Here is an 18,555-nt window from a genome sequence, read left to right as displayed (position 1 = left end):
AAAAAGTGTCCATGAATGTTGATTTAATATCTGATAATCTCACCACCACAACGCAGCTATTCCATAACTGGGGTGTAGATGATGTACAAACCTAATTCCATATGTGAAGCACTCGTGTCTGTTCCTTTAAAAGATATATTACAACCTACAACAAATCTACCCGTCTCCTGATGCAATATGGCTACTGCAACATTGATCTATTGGAAACCTCCGTGCCGGAGCAAACACCTTCAGGAAGAGGCACTTTGGCCTTAACAAACATGGCTGGCAGGGAATGTCCTACTATCTAGGAAATTTGTGAGGCATCATTATATAGAAAGTTGTCTGGCAGCCATTTTTAAGCATCCCATTTGTGTGTAATCATACCACAGCACGTGTTGTAACGCTGTCTGCGGTGGCTTTTACGTAGCACGTCTCTCTCCAGGGGAGGAGGTGGAGGATGCAGTCGGACCAGTGGTAATCATAATCTCGCGGTGAGAGATTATCACCTTGCTCTTACGTGTTGGCTAGAAGGAAGGGTCACTTGTACCCTGCGTCTGGTTCCGTGCAGCAGGCAGTAGCTCTAGGGCAGTAGTTCTGGGAATATCTAATCTTGCTGCTACTCATCAGATTATTGCTAACACAACTAATTGACTGATTCCAGAAGTGTTCTGAGCTCATTTGGGGAGCATGCTTAAGAAGGCCCCATGCTGAACCTCAGTATATGTAGACAGCATAGTGGTATAGCTGCCAATTGCAGTGGGAGCTTCTAAAGTCACGGCCAACAATGCTTTGTCCTGTCCTATGGATGCAAAGCCGACTTTGGAAGTTCCCGCTGTAATTGACAGCTATACCACCCATGCTAAGGTGCAGGTTGGGACCTTACTAAGTGCGCAGACCCCATATGTCCTCAGGAACCCACTATACTGTCCGGTATCCGCCATTACAGATTTTTTTATTGGCAAACCCCTTGGATTCACCTCACACAGGCGTTCCCGAACCCCATGGTGGAAATCACTGCTCTACAGAAACATCCATTTGCATAGAATAGATGGGAACATGATCTGTGTTCTTAATTACATGTCATTACCCAGAATCCTTTAATGCAGTTTACAAGTGGGGTTGACTGAAGAAGGTTTGGGGACCTGTGCAAGACATGCAGACACAGGTTTCTTTTGTCTTAGCTATAAGTATTAATGGTGATAGAACTTTATTACAATTACAGATTCACCCAGGACAAGCTATAAACATCTCATTGCATGTTCCCCCGATACAGTATATAAAATACAACAATGTCTGTTTTAACCGTCTTTCTCAATCATTCAATAAATTTGCTTGGTATTCTTACAGCATAAACGGTATAATTGTCCAGATTAAGAGCTGGCTCTCATGATTATCACACTTTCATGAGCATAATCCAGTGCAGGGGTAGCCAACTCAAGTCATCAAGGGCCACCAACAGGTCAGGATAACCCTGCTTCAGCGCAGGTGGCTCAATCAGTGGCTCTTCGACTGACCTTAGAATCCTCACAGGCAGAACCTGCAGAGGGGCCGTGGCGTGGCTGCAGGCTTACAGCGCTTTGACCAAAGGGTTTAACTAAATGACCCTTACTTAGAACACAGACCGTTGAGTATTTAACTATATTTTTTTTGCCATCTTGGATGTAGCATTGGGGATTTTTGTCTTTTGTTGTATACTTTATATTAACCTTTTGTGTGCCAGGGGCACTTCCACATCATGAGCGATGACCTGACACGGGCGCTGGATGCCGAAAAACAAGCAAGTGCCCGTGACTTCCCTCGGGGCAGCTGTTCATGGTACTTAAGCATGAGTGGCTGATTAGGGATTTAATACCTAATCCAGGGGGCGACCAACTGTAGTCCTCACCAACAGGTCAGGTTTTCGGGATATCCCTGGTTCAGCACAGGTGACTCAATGGTTAGAGCAGGGGTGCGCAAACCCTTCTCCCTGCGCCTGCCCGCCTGCTCTCACCCACTGCTTGCACCCCCCACCCCCTTCCTTCCCTCGGCTCCGGCGTCAAATTATGTAACGTCGCTGGAAAGTTATGGTAAGTAAAGTTACAGAGGCCTCGTGCAGTCCCCGGCATTTAATTTAAATTCCTTCGGGGAAGTGCAGGGCCTCTTTAATCGCCGGGCGCCCCCAGTTTACGCACCCAGGGGTTAGGGTATGGAATAATATTGCTAGCAAAATGGCATAGATCTGCAATGTAAAGACATGATCGTCATTTATCAAAATCACCACCTCTGGCAGTTATCATTGGGTTACAAATACAGTTTTAAAAATACTGTGATGACAGACTGAAAGGCCTCCCAAATATAGTGCAGACCATTAGCCAGGGCAAAGGTGCAGTCCCAAGTTGGACCAAAGGGAACAGTGATTGGCTAGATAGGGTAAAACACAATGTAATGCTGCCTCTGCCGTTTATAGCTGCCAACCCCTGATGCCAGCAACCCCACTGTATACATTGTCTAACACACACGTATTGTTATCGTTTATTTGTAAAGCGCCCACGTATTCCGGAGCGTGGTACAATGGGGGTACAGAGATATGTAAATGATATAAACAGAATGACAGCCAAATAAGGACAATCAAGTGCAAACCGATACAGAAGGTAATGAGGGCCCTGCTCGTGAGAGAGAACGAGGGACAATGCGGAAACAAAACATAAAGTGGCTGCTCGTTGTGGGACGGAGTATACATCAGGTATACAGCTGATCCCATTAAGGTGTGACACGGTGGATGTTAGGGGGTGTTGCACAGCATGGAGATTAGTCAAGTTACACAGCAGGTCCCAGTAGGGTTTGAGGGGGGGGGGGTAGCTGGATGTTGGAGGCGTGACAGACAGGCTTCCTTGAAAAAGGGAGTTTTAAATATCTGAAAGCTATACACACGCAGCCACCAGTTTTCGAACACATGTCGGACAAATATCGCTGCCGTCTTTCATGTTCCTTTGTGATTCAATAAATCAACCTCGCGGGAAGCTGTCAATCACACCGGTTGCAGTTCTGCGTGTGTCCGCCAGATGGCAATAGTGAACGTCTTTGCATATACAGTACAGTGGGTAGTCAATGTCCAGGTGTCTTTATAGCAGATAAAAGGAGTGCATTACAGTAAATCATTGTTAAATGACCTCGTCACTGAAGACGTTATCAAATGTAGGCGTTTCACATTCAATTCCAAAACAGAATGTTGTGGACATTATTTTACATTGTTTTGCCTGCTCAGTGTCTGCATGGGACATACATCATGTCAAGTAGAAGAGAAGTGGAGGGGGAGAGGAGGAGAAGTGGAGGGGGAGAGGAGGAGAAGTGGAGGGGGAGAGGAGGAGAAGTGAAGGGGGAGAGGAGAAGTGAAGGAGAAGTGAAGTGGGGTAGGACATTTTTAGTTACACAAACAAACATATTTACAGAGGATAAAAGAATGCAAGCCAGAGTGTCCATATTTGATCAAATGTCCCTATGGTGCCTGAGATATGCAGTGAGCTTCTCCACAAACAGTCCTTCCCAGATTTTATTTTTTAACCTGGTTAAAGTAGGTTAGGAGCATTGGGGGATTTCCAACTACGGGCGCCCACGCAGTAAAGATATGTGAGATGAGTTTTGTGGTGGCTTCTACCCACACTTATGGCAGGCCTGCCAAGTAATACAATCCACAGGTCTCATGGTCCCTGTGCTTGTTAATCAAGCAAGCATGTGGAAAGTTTGAGTCCAACGTCTGGAGAGCTTTGGGTAGGGCCATCACATATGTGGCATGGACGCTATGTGGCTGCATTCCCTCCAGCAGAGAGGAAAACATGGCAGATACATTGTACGTAGCTTGTCCAGGGTGAGATACCAGCTATATAGAATCTTAAGGCTAACGCACATTGAGCATCGGGCTGCTGCTTCTCGTATGTCACCCCAATCCTCTAGGTCTAGGACTTTTCCCCAATTCTCTTTCCCACTCCACCAAGTAATTGTTTTAAGATTCGTCACTTAAGGGGACCAGTAATCTGTACACAATGGAAGGGGTATTGGAAGCTTCCAAATAGGGTAAAATGATTTAGTGGAGGCTCACTATTTATAAAGTGTCTCAACTGTATCTCCAGACCTCAGACTTGGGAAGGTGGCGCTGATCTTTCTGTGTATCAAAAGGGAAAAAATTTCCCCCATGATATGAAATAAATGGAGTAGTCCTGCTTCCCTCCATCTCTTAAAATCTCATTGGTCAGTATTTAGGACATAGGTGACATGGGGGAAGACATAGCAGATATACATTTGTTATTGTCCCACAAATGACACATGGCAGCGATAATTGGGTGGTGTATCCCTTTTTTGTGTCTTACTATTTTTGGGAGTCTCAGAATATCTTGTAGTCTACCCAGTGGTGGATTTACACAACTGCCAACCTTAGGCATTTACCTGGTGCCGCGCTCCTCTTTCCTGGGGAAGAGAGCAGGGCTTCTGTACATAGGGGGTGAAAAGGGGGAAATTTGCCATCCCAAAATGTTGCCGGCCTAGGCCCGGGCCTAATGGGAAATCCACCACTGAGTCTACCTGATATATACAATTCATTCTCATGTTCTACCCAACATTTCATGCCATCGTCTAGGGGCCGTTAGCCTTAGGGTTCTAGTCCAGGCTTTGGCATGAACCTGCCCTTACCTGGCTGCTGTGGACATTTTGATTACTGGCAGCCAGATATATTGGCTGCACCTGTTCAACGGCTTAAATAGCAGCCAGCGACATCCAGCCCATTCTTCAGCATTGTATATGTTTCCCTGTATTCCTGGTCACCTTGGGTTCTAGTAGCTGAGCCTTCCCTGTTGCTGTGGCTAGCCTGTTCATTTGGAATCCCTGTTGCTGACCTCGACCGTGACCCCGACCTCACTGCCTGCCCTGACCTTTTGCCTGTTGCCTGGATTCTGCACCACGGCCACCAGCTCTGACCTCCTGCCTGCTTATCGACTATGGATGCTCTAACAGGACTCTGTCCCTGGGCTCTGGTCGGTTAATTTGCATCCCTACCTCAGCCCGGCGGGTCCGCTTCCTGATCGCAGTCGAACACCGTCACAATATACTACGTGTGTTATTTTTTAATTAATCAGTTCTGTACTATTAGCAAATACTTAAAGCATTTTAATTTTTTTTTAAATGTTTAATGTATTATAATGTAACAAGCATTTTTTGTTCTTCACAGATCGATTACAGGAGAAAGGATCGATCTGCAGCTTAGCTAATCACACGTCAGTATGTAGATTGTATTGATGCACATATTGAAGGGAAAAAATAAATATTTTTTTTAAATGGCTGCTTTAAAAGGCTGAAGACTGAATTAATTATGAATGTATGAAATAAAGTCTGTGAATGTACTGCATTAAATAAAGTCTGTGAATGTACTGCATTAAATAAAGTCTGTGAATGTACTGCATTAAATAAAGTCTGTGAATGTACTGCATTAAATAAAGTCTGTGAATGTACTGCATTAAATAAAGTCTGCATTCATCATGCGCTGCCCTAAGCATTGGTACATTTCCTTGCGTATGATGCAGGTTACAGAATACAATAAGCAAAACAGTGAACGTTCAGGCTCACAACATTTTATATTTCTTTACAAATGTTACACTTCAATGTTATCATTTAATGATGGTGGGGAAGGGTATAGAGAGAAAGAAGGAAATCGTGATCTCCACACTTACCACAGACTCCTCAGCTCACAACACCCTTTAATCTATCAGTGGGCACCCTGTGTGAGTATATACAGTGTCTCATAACCTCTTCAAACGTGGAAGGCAGTGTGTCCAAGAAGGGTTTCCATTTACTCAGGAACGTATCTGTTCTTTTCATGTTGTCTCCAAATGAGTCACATTTCCCCTCATTATTACTGCGACCAGAAAATATTCTAATTGTCCAATTGTTGGAGCGTATGGTTTTAGCCATTTGACCAGAATAATGTTCATGGTCCATCCACCGATCTCCCTCAATGTAACCTTGTAAGTCAGGGGTTCCATAATGTTGCAGTGTGTGATGGGGGCTCACATTGGACAGTGGCTGCAAAGTGTAAGGCTGTCTATTGGAGACCTACCCTGTCTAGATTAACCTCTGACACTCCGGGTAGGAAAATAATTACAACGCAAGCTATGCAAAATTGTAAGTGCATGAATTCAAATGTATGAACTTTAAGGGTTAATTAACCTGTATTGATACATTTCTATCTTCTCTTATTTCTATTTTGGCCAAAAACGAATATACTTGGGACAACGCGGCGTCTTTTCTTCTTTGCTCACATTTGGAGGGACGTGGAACACTCTCCTGGACTCTGGCTGCTGAACCTAAGTCTATCTATATTGGACTCATTACCTTCCTCCGTTAGCACGATTAATTTTGATATCACTGTATATTTGTAATTGCCTTATTTATATTAGGCTAGTGTTTAGCGATGCTTTTTTCTTTTTGCTATGAATATATTAAAACGGCATAAAAGAAATGGTCTTATTCAGGGGTGAAAAACATGTTTTTTTTTTTTTGATGGGCCATGTTTTGAGACATTTGGGCTGCTGGTCTTTTGTTGCCCCCAGTGCCTATTTGGCCCCTTCCTCTACCTGCAGAAGTTGATGGTGCCCAAAATACTTTAGAACTCGCATCTTCATAAGACGCATCACTGGACTGCAAGCCTTGAAAGCTTTTATCTGACTTATTATGCATCTTATCCAAGTGGAGATTTTTCTGGTCTCTTGTCATCTTCTGACTGGCTGTGGTAGACTTTCGATTCTCGATGAGGTTGCTTGTCAGAAGGTCGATCATTTTCCTCTGCAGGGCCAGGGAAGCACGAAAATCGCTCTGCATACTTTTTAAGACCTCAGTGCTGTCCTTTTGCAGGGCAATTAATTGATCAAACTTGGCTTCAAACCTCTCCGGCTGCAGAGAAGATGCGATAGGTGTAGATTCTGTGGACGCCTGAAGTCCATCAGCTTTGCGGCGCCCAAAGGACTGTTTTAAGAGCTGGTACTTTTTGGCCTGTGAGATGGACTGATCTTCAGGTTCATACTCTACCGACGAGTCTGACTCTGAATTTATTGAATCTGTGAAGATAAACATGAAGAGGAAACCATCATTTACCTTGTAGCGCAGAAGAGACTGAAAGAGAGAGAATGAACTGCAGTTGCGGTCTGAACACATTAATGATAAAGGTACCAAATCGTCATAACATCAAAGTCTCCAAGCTGCCAAACGCAGGGGAAACTCACCAGATTTATTAAAGAAAATAAATCAATTTAATGCAATAGATTGGTTTCCCTCCATAAATCTGAGTCTTTGTTAAACAGAAATAAGCTGCCGGTGGGGAAAGGCTATTTCTCTCCTCTAGTTTTCCCTTATCTCGTATTAGCTGCAAAATCATATACGCCTATTCAGTACATTGTGAAGATGCTTCCCTGAGCTGGAAGACAGTTCAGCTCCATTCAAGGGAATGGGAGTAATATCTTCTCCGTGGGAGTATTTTGCATAAGAGCCAAAGTACTTCCTAGTCCAGTAGGGTTCTGTTGTATTCATCCTCAATCAGGGTAGCCGACAGTGGGGGGCAAACGCCCCACCCACCCCCACTGCTGGCGAGGCTAGAGTTTATTTACTTTATTGCCTGCACCTATGCAGACAAGAAGGGCCCTCCCCTTCCCCAGGCTCCCTCTGCAGGGACCTTCCCTTTGCTAGCCAACGCCCATATGGAAGGGGGGATTCCACAGGCTCTCATTGTGAGAGCCCCAGGCAAGCCCACTGTGCTGATATAGGAAGTGGTAAGGGCGCTCTAATACAGGGCCAATGCTGATGAATAAAATCCAGGTATTATGGAACAGTGGGTGAGACTATGGATATATAGAAACATGATAGTGAGAATATGTCAATGAAATATTAGGTATGACAGATATTCCCTGAAAACATGGTTGAGTGAAATAATCACAACCCCTCTGTTTCATTGGGAGTGTCCATTTCAGTAGAAAGCAATAGGTACTCACAGTCTCTTTGATGAAAAGGTAATAGAATATCACCCACTTCCTGATGCTGGAAAAGACGTGCAGCTGCTGAATTGGAGTCCAGAGATAATATAAGAGGCAGCGTACAGCCAAAGAAGGAAGGAGAGGGGTCAAAATCATGCAAAAATAGGATTTATTGGGAAGACAATAGCAGAGAGGAAAAACCTTCTACGCGTTTCGTACCTTAGTACTTTATCAAGGAGTAAAATGCAATTATGTCCTGCTGTCCTTTTAAATCCCAGCTTGGTGCTCCGTCTCGTGCCCAAAAACGTCATGGCGTCCAAACCGATGCGCATGCCCATATGATGTCACGCGTCTCCGGGAGGAGAAAAAAGAACGGAACCCCAGAGGGATCAAAATTCTAAAGTGAAGGACTCTGTCAAACCGCCCTGTGAGAAACTGTGAGAAACTCCAGAACAAAGACAGAAGACAGAGCCTGCTCTATGCGTCATGATTTGGACCCCTCTCCTTCGTTCTTTGGCTGTGCGCTACCTCTCATCTTATCTCTGAAGCCCACTATGCTCCCTGATCCATTATCCCCTTGTACCCCCAGGCACAGTACCCTGTTTACCCCCAGGCCTAGTAACCCCTGCATCCCCTCTCCCCATGCCGAGTACCCCCTTACACCCCCCTCCCCAAGCCCAGTACCCCCTTATACTCCCTTACTTTTTCTCTAGTACCTCCTTAATACCTCCTCCCAGGGCCTTTTTCCACACTCCCGCCCCCCCAACGAGCTCCTTTTACCCTCCCCCCATATCCATTACCTCCTTATATCCCGCCTCACCCACTACCTCGTTATATCCCCCCCCCCCGACCCATTACGTTCATATATATCTCCTCCCGACCCATTACCTCATTATATTCCCTCCCTCAATACATCACCATTATTATTTAAGTTATGGTGGGTGAAAAGGTGACTAAAAACCCTCCACCGTAGTATAGCATATAACATATAACAATATTACTTGTGAGCACATTCACATGTCTAGCATGTGTGTGAATGTGCTCACAAGTAATATTTTTATATGATGTGTGTGTGTGTATATATATATATATATATATATATATATCAAAAATCCAAAGAATCCGCAGCACTCGCTATTTAGTATCAATAGTAAAAAAGTTTAATTTATATCACAAGCATCAGGGGCACAAACAAGACAGAACGGAGCGACGTTTCGGACCTCCCGGTCCTTTCTCAAGCTTGAGGTCCGAAACGTCGCTCCATTTTGTCTTGTTTGTGCCCCTGATGCTTGTGATATAAATTAAACTTTTTTACTATTGATACTAAGCAGCGAGTGCTGCGGATTCTGTGGATTTTGTTCTATCTATTTTGTTGCTGGATGGTGATCCTGGCGGCACTGCAAGCACCCTGACTGATAAGATAAGTGATTTTACCTATTTTTGCCTATTTGAGTGCCCTGGATATCTTTGTTTTATATATACAGCTCAACCCCGTTATAGTGCGATCTGCTATAATGCGAATCCGCTTATAACGTGGTTTGAGCATGGACCCCAAATAATTTTTTTTTTTTTTTATATTTTTATTTTTTCACACTGCATTCACTGCACAAACACACAGCACACTGCATACACTCACAGCACACTGCACACACTCACAGCACCAGCACACACTACACACACTCACTGCACATTGCATACACTCAGCACACTGTACACACAGCACACACTCACAGCACACTGCATACACTCACAGCACACAGCACTGCATACACTCACTGCACACTGCATACACTCACAGCACACTGCACACACTCACAGCACCAGCACACACTACACACACTCACTGCACATTGCATACACTCAGCACACTGTACACACAGCACACACTCACAGCACACTGCATACACTCACAGCACACAGCACTGCATACACTCACTGCACACTGCATACACTAACAGCACACTGCATACACTCACAGCACCAGCACACACTACACACACTCACAGCACACTGCACACACTCACTGCACATTGCATACACTCAGCACACTGTACACACAGCACACAGCACACACTCACAGCACACTGCATACCCTCACAGCACACAGCACACTGCATACACTCACTGCACACTGCATACACTAACAGCACACTGCATACACTCACAGCACACTGCACACGCTCACTGCACACTGCATACACTCACTGCACACTGCATACACTCACTGCACACTGCATACACTCACAGCACACTGCACACACTCACAGCACACACAGCATGAGCACACACTCACAGAACACTGCATACACTCACTGCACACTGCATACACTCACAGCACACTGCACACACTCACAGCACCAGCACATACTACACACACAGCACACTGCACACACTCACTGCACATTGCATACACAGCACACTGTACACACAGCACACAGCGCACGCTCACAGCACACTGCATACACTCACAGCACACAGCACACTGCATACACTCACTGCACACTGCATACACTAACAGCACACTGCACACACTCACAGCACACTGCACACTGCATACACTCACTGCACACTGCACACACTCACAGCACCAGCACACACTACACACACTCACAGCACACTGCACACACTCACTGCACATTGCATACACTCAGCACACTGTACACACAGCACACAGCACACACTCACAGCACACTGCATACCCTCACAGCACACAGCACACTGCATACACTCACTGCACACTGCATACACTAACAGCACACTGCATACACTCACAGCACACTGCACACGCTCACTGCACACTGCATACACTCACTGCACACTGCATACACTCACAGCACACTGCACACACTCACAGCACACACAGCATGAGCACACACTCACAGAACACTGCATACACTCACTGCACACTGCATACACTCACAGCACACTGCACACACTCACAGCACCAGCACATACTACACACACAGCACACTGCACACACTCACTGCACATTGCATACACAGCACACTGTACACACAGCACACAGCGCACGCTCACAGCACACTGCATACACTCACAGCACACAGCACACTGCATACACTCACTGCACACTGCATACACTAACAGCACACTGCACACACTCACAGCACACTGCACACTGCATACACTCACTGCACACTGCATACACTCACAGCACACTGCACACACTCACAGCACACACAGCACCAGCACACACTCACAGAACACTGCATACACTCACTGCACACTGTACACACTCACAGCACACTGCATACACACACTGCACACTGCATACACTCACACAGCACACAGCACACTGCATACACTCAGCACACTGCACACACTCACAGCACACACCACACAGCCCCCCTACCTTTGGTGTCACAGCCCACCTTTTGGGGGCATCGTGGGGCTGCTGAGGGGTGGGGGGGGAGGAACGGTGCAAGGCTTGGGGATCGGCATGAGGCTGGGGGGTCGGTGCGGGGATCGGCGCAAGGCTGGGGGGGGCGGTGCGGGGATCGGCGCAAGGCTGGGGGGGCGGTGCGGGGATCGGCGCGAGGCTGGGGGGGAATAGGTGGGGGGCGGTATCGGTGCGAGGCTGGAGGATGGTTGGCTGATGCAGAGCTGCTCAGGAGACTACGAGGAATGCTGGGAGAACTACAGTGGCTGCTAGGGGCCATGTAGGGCTGTCGGTGCCTCACACCACCTCCCTCCTCCCCCCTCCCCCCTCCTCCCGATCGGGAGAGCGTTGGCCATTTATAAAATAGCGCGACTCCAGTTATAGCACGGTCGGATCGGGTGGCCCCCGAGGACTGCGCTATAATGGAGTTGAGCTGTATATATATATATAGCAAATAGAAATATCACTTGTGAGCACATTCACATGTCTTCGACAGGTCTGCAACCCTGTCTCTCACCATTTTCACCCAGCATACAGTGCTTCCACTGCAGCAAGGGATTCTAGGAAATGACATGCAAATGAGCACACAGTGTCACCTTTTGCATGAAATCCATTTTTACATGGAAACCTTATAAGCTAATGCTCGCTGTTCACACAACTTTTAAGCACAGCATGGGATTAGATGCAAAGTCAGTGAAACTACTCACAGACAGCTGTTTCGACCTTTTTGGGTCTCATCAGTGTGAGGCTGGTTGTATATATAAATAGCCGCAATTCTCCCCATACGTCCGCTGCAATGGCGCGCATGCGCATTACTAATGGCGACTACGGACATCTGCGCAGAAAAGGCTGGCAGCAGCACCGTTCCCCCAACATGTCCGCTGCCATGCCGCGCATGCGCAGTAGTCATGGGGACGCAGAGGAAAGACACGCATGCAGCTGGCAGTGGCGCCGTTCCCCCCACACGCCCACGCCGCGCATGCGCAATAATGACGCAGCACCGTCGGGAGGGAGGGAGGAAGGAAGGAAGAGTGCCGAGTGAGGCTAAGGCCCCGCTCCCTCAGTCAGGGATGCAGGCAGGTAGCGCGCTGAGAGGCAATTGATCGCTACCTACGGTCTGTAGGGAGCGGAGCCGGAGCGGGGGTGTGTGGTTTGAGCGGGGGCGTGGTTTGAATGGAGGGCTCTCGTGCTGTTGTACCCCCCTCACCCCCCGTTGGTCCCTCTCTCACTCCTGGAGCCCCTCGCACTCTGAAGCCAGGAGTCCCAGGGGCGAACAGCACAGAGGGAAGGACACACAGGCACTCATACACACAGGCACTCACACACAGACACTCATACACACAGGCACTCACACACACACACACAGACTTAGGCCCTGCTGACCCAGCACTACACTTGAGCCGGCCGTGACACCCACATACCATCATTTCATTTTGGGGCTGTATTTCAAAGGAAATGGACAGTGGAGCTCATGTACTTACATTTCCACGGAAGAATATTAGCATCATCAGATAGTTCTTCATTGCCAATGAAGTCTTCTCTGTCAATTTGGAAGAATTTGACAACATTCATCTCTCTTCGGGTTAAAATGGTTTCCAGACGCTCACAAGAATCTGATGATCTGATTTCAGTAACCCTCTGTTTAAGTTTCCTTTTGTAGTCAGACCACCTCTTTTTACAATCTATCAGGCCACGCTCCATGCCACCTACTTTGTTGACCTTTCTCCACACGCCCAGCCAGATAGCATTTTTCTCATCGCTTGAGACGTTGTTTGCTGTTGGTCCAAATAATTCCTCCACATGGGCCATGATTTCATTCACAAGGGTTTGGACCTCTTGTTCAGAGAACTTGTCTTTTCTCTTCCTGGGCATTGTTGTGAAATGAGCACCACTATTACCTGCTTGTGCAATGCTTCTGGATTTCTATCCTGTGATGTTAGGGGATCAGGCTGCTCTTCTGTTGTGAAATAAGAAAGGTTTGTAGTCCATTAGAACAAGGACTCAGTACAGTAAGGGCAGTGAAAATGGGGAATTTGCAAGCCACGGAGACTGTGATGGCAGATACAGTAGACATGTTTAAGAAAAGATTGAACTTTTTTTGGGGGGGAGGGGGAACGTCTATAGGGTTACTGCAAGTCAAACAAGTTAAACTATCGGCAGAGCATTGACCCAGTCTGATTTACTGGAGTCAGGGGGGTTTCCATTCCCTTGTATGACATACTGTAAGTGGCAAATGTTTCACTGGGGTTTTTGTTTGCCTTCCAGAGGATCAATAAAACTATAAATATAGGACGAGTATCTCCCCCATTGAAGTGAAATTGTTACTTGTTTGTGCCTCATGAAAAGTGAATGTTTTTAAATATCAGATACTTATAGTTTTACATTTTAAATCTGTCCAGTTGCAGATGTACCCAGACTTACCCAATGGCACGGACGAACAAGTCAAAGTCCGCGGCGCCAAAGACAGTGTCTGCCGCGATCCTTTGGTGCCATGACTACCACGGTCGCATGACCTCACGTGGCGCGACACTGAAGACAATGGGAGCTATGCACTAAGCAGTGATAACTGCTTTAAAGTATGATAAATGGGTTTTAAGAGCGATACTGTGTGCAGCGCGATTCACAACATAGTGAGAACACGGCAATATCGCTCTTGAAAGGCATTTTTTCAGGAAAAAAATAGTAGTGAAAAAAAAAATCGTACGATCAGGCAAAAAATGGCAAACGCGCCGTTTTTTGCCCGTCAGCGGGATCCACTAAGCAGTGATAAGTGTATCGTACTTCAAAAAGTCAGCATTTCTTTTCACCTGCTAAAGGCTGGTGCAAAAGAGCTGGAGACATGAATAAAACCATTGTTTACGTTGTTTTCAGCACACCATTAATACAACAGGCCGGCGTGTGTCCCCCCGGGTGGTTCCCACGGGTCCCCAGGGGTTTCCGGGTGATCCTCGTGAGTGTCCGGAGCCCTCGGGTGATTCACTCGGGTGTCCGGGGCCCCCGGACTATATCCCCAATCAGATTGGTTGTAGTAGACCATGTTACAGAGTAATTTTTGGGAAAGGATGTGACATCATCCAAAGGGAGTCACATGGTCTTCTACAACCAATGAGATTGGGGATATAGTTCTCACAATCTGATTGGCTGAAATACCATGTGACAGCGCCATGTTGGATTCTGTGACGTCAAGTTAAGGGAAAGGAAGCACAGCCATTCTGATTGGCTGGCTTCACTCCCTTTACATGACGTCACCCCAAAAAAACCCAAAGGCACATGGTTTTCACTGGCCAATCAGATGGCGTGGGAACTATTTGCCGGAAATGTGACGTCACAGGCCTATAAAAGCCTGTGCAGCCTCATTTGACGTCAAGAAGCCGAGGAGGGAGGACCCCCTCCACCAACAGGACTACAAGGGCGTTACAGATGAAGATACAGCTACAAATAAAGATGAAGAAGAAAAAGATACAGAAGAAGAAGAATCTAGAAGACCCCTAAATGGATTACAGTTAACAGATGAAGATAAAGAAAGAAGAAAAGGACTTTGGAGTTTACCTGTGGCCCGTTGCTGTTTGGGAACGTGGATTGGTTCGAGAGCTTCTGGAGATCACGGGAATCGTAGTGTGAAGATACTGTATCTAAGGTAAGGAAAAAAAATGAATGAATGTTATTTTCCTTTACAGGTTTTTTCATTGTATTTTTATTCTGATGGAATTTTTTTGAATTGCCCATTGATTGCAGATGTGTATATGTATGAGCCTTTAGGGCTATACATATATACATACATACATACATACATACATACATTGACAAGCAATGGTTATTTTGGCAAATGCTAGCTTTTATGTATTTGAAATGTATTTTGGTACTTTGTTTTTTCTTTTTAATGTTATTTATTTTGTGTGTTGAATTTGTATGTTGGCATTTTTGGTTGTGTTTTCTATGGATTATTTCAGGGGTGTCTTTGGTGCTTGATTTTTAATAGTGGATTATTTTGGCTCATTTTAATTTGACTGGTGGTGTTTATTTGGAGCTTTCTTTTATTTATTGATGGTTTTGTTTTGGTGTTTTTAATTGTTAATTTGGTGTTTAATTGGTATTTGGTTAATTGAATGGTGGTAATAATGCTGTGTTTACTTGCTTATTGTTTTTTATTTGGTGATTGTTTGGATTACATTGGATATTGTTTGTGTTTTTTTTTTTTTTAAAGATTGACCATTGACTGACAGTGTTAAATCATGCCCATATTATATGGGTATGATGTACCCACTGTACCAATCACTTGTTTTATTGGCATTTGTTATGTGTTTAGTTGGCTAAGTAATGTGTTTTATTTTGGGCCTGTTTTTTGTTTACTTTATCATTTATTGCTATAGTAGTAAATCAGGCCCATATTATATGGGCATGATGTACCCACTGTACCAATGAATGGGTGGAGGGCGGTGATAGTTGCCTGGGGTGGGTGGTTAGGCCTTCAGGGTGGGTAGTGGGGTAGATTGGGTTAACCCCTTAATTACTATAGCGGTTAGTTACCGCTAAGGTGATTAGGGATATTAAATTGTATTTGTTATTGTACTGCATTGTTTGTGGCAACGGAGGACGTGGACGGTGATGAGGAAGAGGACGGCCTTCATCGTGGCAGCCTGGCGTGGGGGAGTGCAAGTTTTATTTACTTTATTTCTGATTGTTAATATTTTATTTTAAATGGGCAAAAGCACTATCATCCATAGCTGGATAATAGTAATTTTGCCCATTACTGTACTGTATCTGTTTTGGGGGAGGGGTGAGTATTTATTTATTTATCCAAGGTTTTTTTGGGGGGGGGCACCGGATTGGTACCACAGGCCAGCGGGGACACCCGAGGGCCCCCAGAAACCCACGGGGACCACCCGCGTGCCCCCGCCGGCTTATAGTAACCTTCCTATGCTTCAAAAAAAACCTTTTTCTGTATGTTAGTGGGGTATAGGGTTGTTGGGGGGCACAGGGAGTAGGTGGGTAGCACATATTGCAAGGTTTATTGGGGCAATTGCCCCCAATAAAGCTACTATTGGGCCTTAACCCCTTCATTGCCTTAGCGACTAGCCGCTGAACCGCTTTATTTCTGGCTCAGTGACCCCTGCTTCCCGAGTTACATTCTCACCGCCATTTTTAAAGCTTCCGCGTCACATGACGTGGGGCATTTAAATAATGAAGGAGATACCGGCACCCCATATCTGGGTCTGTAACTCGGGACGCAGGGGATCCCCGAGGCTGAAACCAATGCGGTTCATCTCAGGAGACCCTCTGTTCACGCACACTATTAATAAAAATTACATTAATGCAGCTTCATTACCATAGCGGCTATCCGCTACGGTAATGAATTATTTTTTATTGTGATGTGTGTTTTGATACTTGTGTAGATGAGCAGGGGGTCTCCTGAGCTGAACCGCATTGGTGACAGCCTCGGGAACCCCCTACTTCATGAGATACAGGCCCCGTTATGGGGTGCCAGTATCCCCCTGCAAGATTTAAATCCCCCAGACATGTGACGCAGGAGCTTTAAAAGCACAGGGGATACCGGCACCTCATAACGGGTCCTGTATCTCGGGAAGTAGGGGGTCCCCGAGGCTGAAATCAATGCGCTTCAGCTCAGGAGACACCCTGCTCATGTACACTATTATTAAAATGTATATTTATACAGTATGATCGCCTGTAAGAGCCGTGCATGGAGACGCAGCGCCTCCCTGCACTTCTTACAGGCTGGGTTTTTTTCTATCAGCTATCGTGCTGTAGAAATGAAAGCACGACAGCAGGGGGGAAAAAACAGCTCGTGCAATACAGCAGTTTTGTGATCGGACTTAACAAAATGCTCTTCACTTGTTAGTGAATCCCGCGCGTGGCTTCATTTCTTTACGATCACAAAAGGCATATGCGGACGCAAAAGCTCACTGCTTAGTGCATAACCCCCAATAAGTCTTACTGCATTTGTATGTCATAAGAATGTCTTCACAAACAGAGAAGTAAAGGAAAACCAAGGGGGGGGGGGGGGGGCGTTGACTTGTAGGTTCTGAGTCCACAAACAGTTGGATATCAACAGAGATTCGATAGAGACTTTTTCAAGAAAATCTTCCATTACAAGAAAAATGCTAAACATTTATATATTTTACCATTGTCAACAGCGATTACCTACAAAAAGTGTTCACATCACATACATGTCCGGCCCCAGCTCGTATAATCTATAACAAGCATGTCAAACTCAAAGGCTAGCACGGGCCAAATAAACAAGGTGTAAGTTTAGGTGGGCCGCAAAAAAACAAAAACTTCAATTTTCATAGAAATGTAGGTTTATTTCGAAAAGTACAGTATAAAAAAAAAAAGAACAAGAACAACGATAAAATTAATGTTTCCTTCCTGACACTTGGCATCTCTGACACTCTCTGACTCTCTCCCTCACTCTGACTCTCTCCCTCTCTCTGAAACTCTCTCTCCCTCTGACTCTCTCTCTCTCTGTTTCTCTCCCTCTGACTCTCTCTCTCTACCTCTCTCTGACTCTCTCACTCTCTCTGACTCTCTCTCTCCCTCTCTCTGACTCTCTCGCTCCCTCTCTCTGACTCTCTCTCTGACTCTCTCTCTGACTCTCTCTGACTCTCTCTCCCTCCCTCCCTCCCTCCCTCTCTCTGACTCTCTCTCCCTCCCTCCCCCTCTCTCTGACTCTCTCTCCCTCCCTCTCTCTGACTCTCTCTCCCTCTCTCTGACTCTCTCTCCCTCTCTCTGACTCTCCCTCTCTCTGACTCTCTCCCTCTCTCTGACTCTCTCTCTCTCTCAATCTCTCTGACTCTCTTTCTCTCCCTCTCTCTCTCTCTCTGACTCTCCCTCCCTCTCTCTGACTCTCTCTCCCTCTCTCCCTCCCTCTCTCTGACTCTCTATCCCCCTCTCTCTCCCTCTCCCTGACTCTCTCTCCCTCTCTCTGACTCTCTCTCCCTCTCTCTGACTCTCCCTCTCCCTTTCTCTGACTCTCTCCCTCTCTCTGACTCTCCCTTTCTCTCGCCCTCTCTCCGACCACACACACTCTCTCGCTCTCTCAGACACACACACTCTCTCTCTCTCAGACACACACACTCTCTCTCTCAGACACACACACTCTCTCTCAGACACTCTCTCTCAGACACACTCTCTCTCAGACACTCTCTCTCTCTGACGCTCTCTCTCTCTCTC

At 46.1% G+C, this 18,555-nt stretch overlaps 1 protein-coding gene across 9 annotated transcripts in view; it reads right to left on the bottom strand.

Annotated features, from left to right (window-relative positions):
• Positions 1–3,355: 3,355 nt before the first annotated feature.
• The window catches only part of LOC142496904 (uncharacterized), a 109,737-nt gene continuing 94,537 nt past the window's right edge, over positions 3,356–18,555 (bottom strand). For 7 of the 9 annotated variants that reach the window (XM_075603990.1, XM_075603987.1, XM_075603986.1 and 4 more), the window contains 4 exons: positions 14,917–14,999; positions 12,849–13,324; positions 7,989–8,054; positions 3,356–7,061 (listed from right to left, as the gene is read on the bottom strand). In XM_075603990.1, coding sequence (XP_075460105.1) covers positions 6,472–7,061; positions 7,989–8,054; positions 12,849–13,239 — 1,047 coding nt within the window. In that variant the 5' untranslated portion in view covers positions 13,240–13,324; positions 14,917–14,999 and the 3' untranslated portion in view covers positions 3,356–6,471. The remainder of the gene's footprint in view (positions 7,062–7,988; positions 8,055–12,848; positions 13,325–14,916; positions 15,000–18,555) is intronic. The other 2 variants (XM_075603991.1, XM_075603992.1) reach the window with 2 other exon arrangements.

The sequence above is a fragment of the Ascaphus truei genome, chromosome 6 (genome assembly GCF_040206685.1).
Source record: "Ascaphus truei isolate aAscTru1 chromosome 6, aAscTru1.hap1, whole genome shotgun sequence".
Lineage (NCBI taxonomy): Eukaryota > Metazoa > Chordata > Amphibia > Anura > Ascaphidae > Ascaphus > Ascaphus truei.
This window is presented reverse-complemented; position numbering and strand designations above follow the sequence as displayed.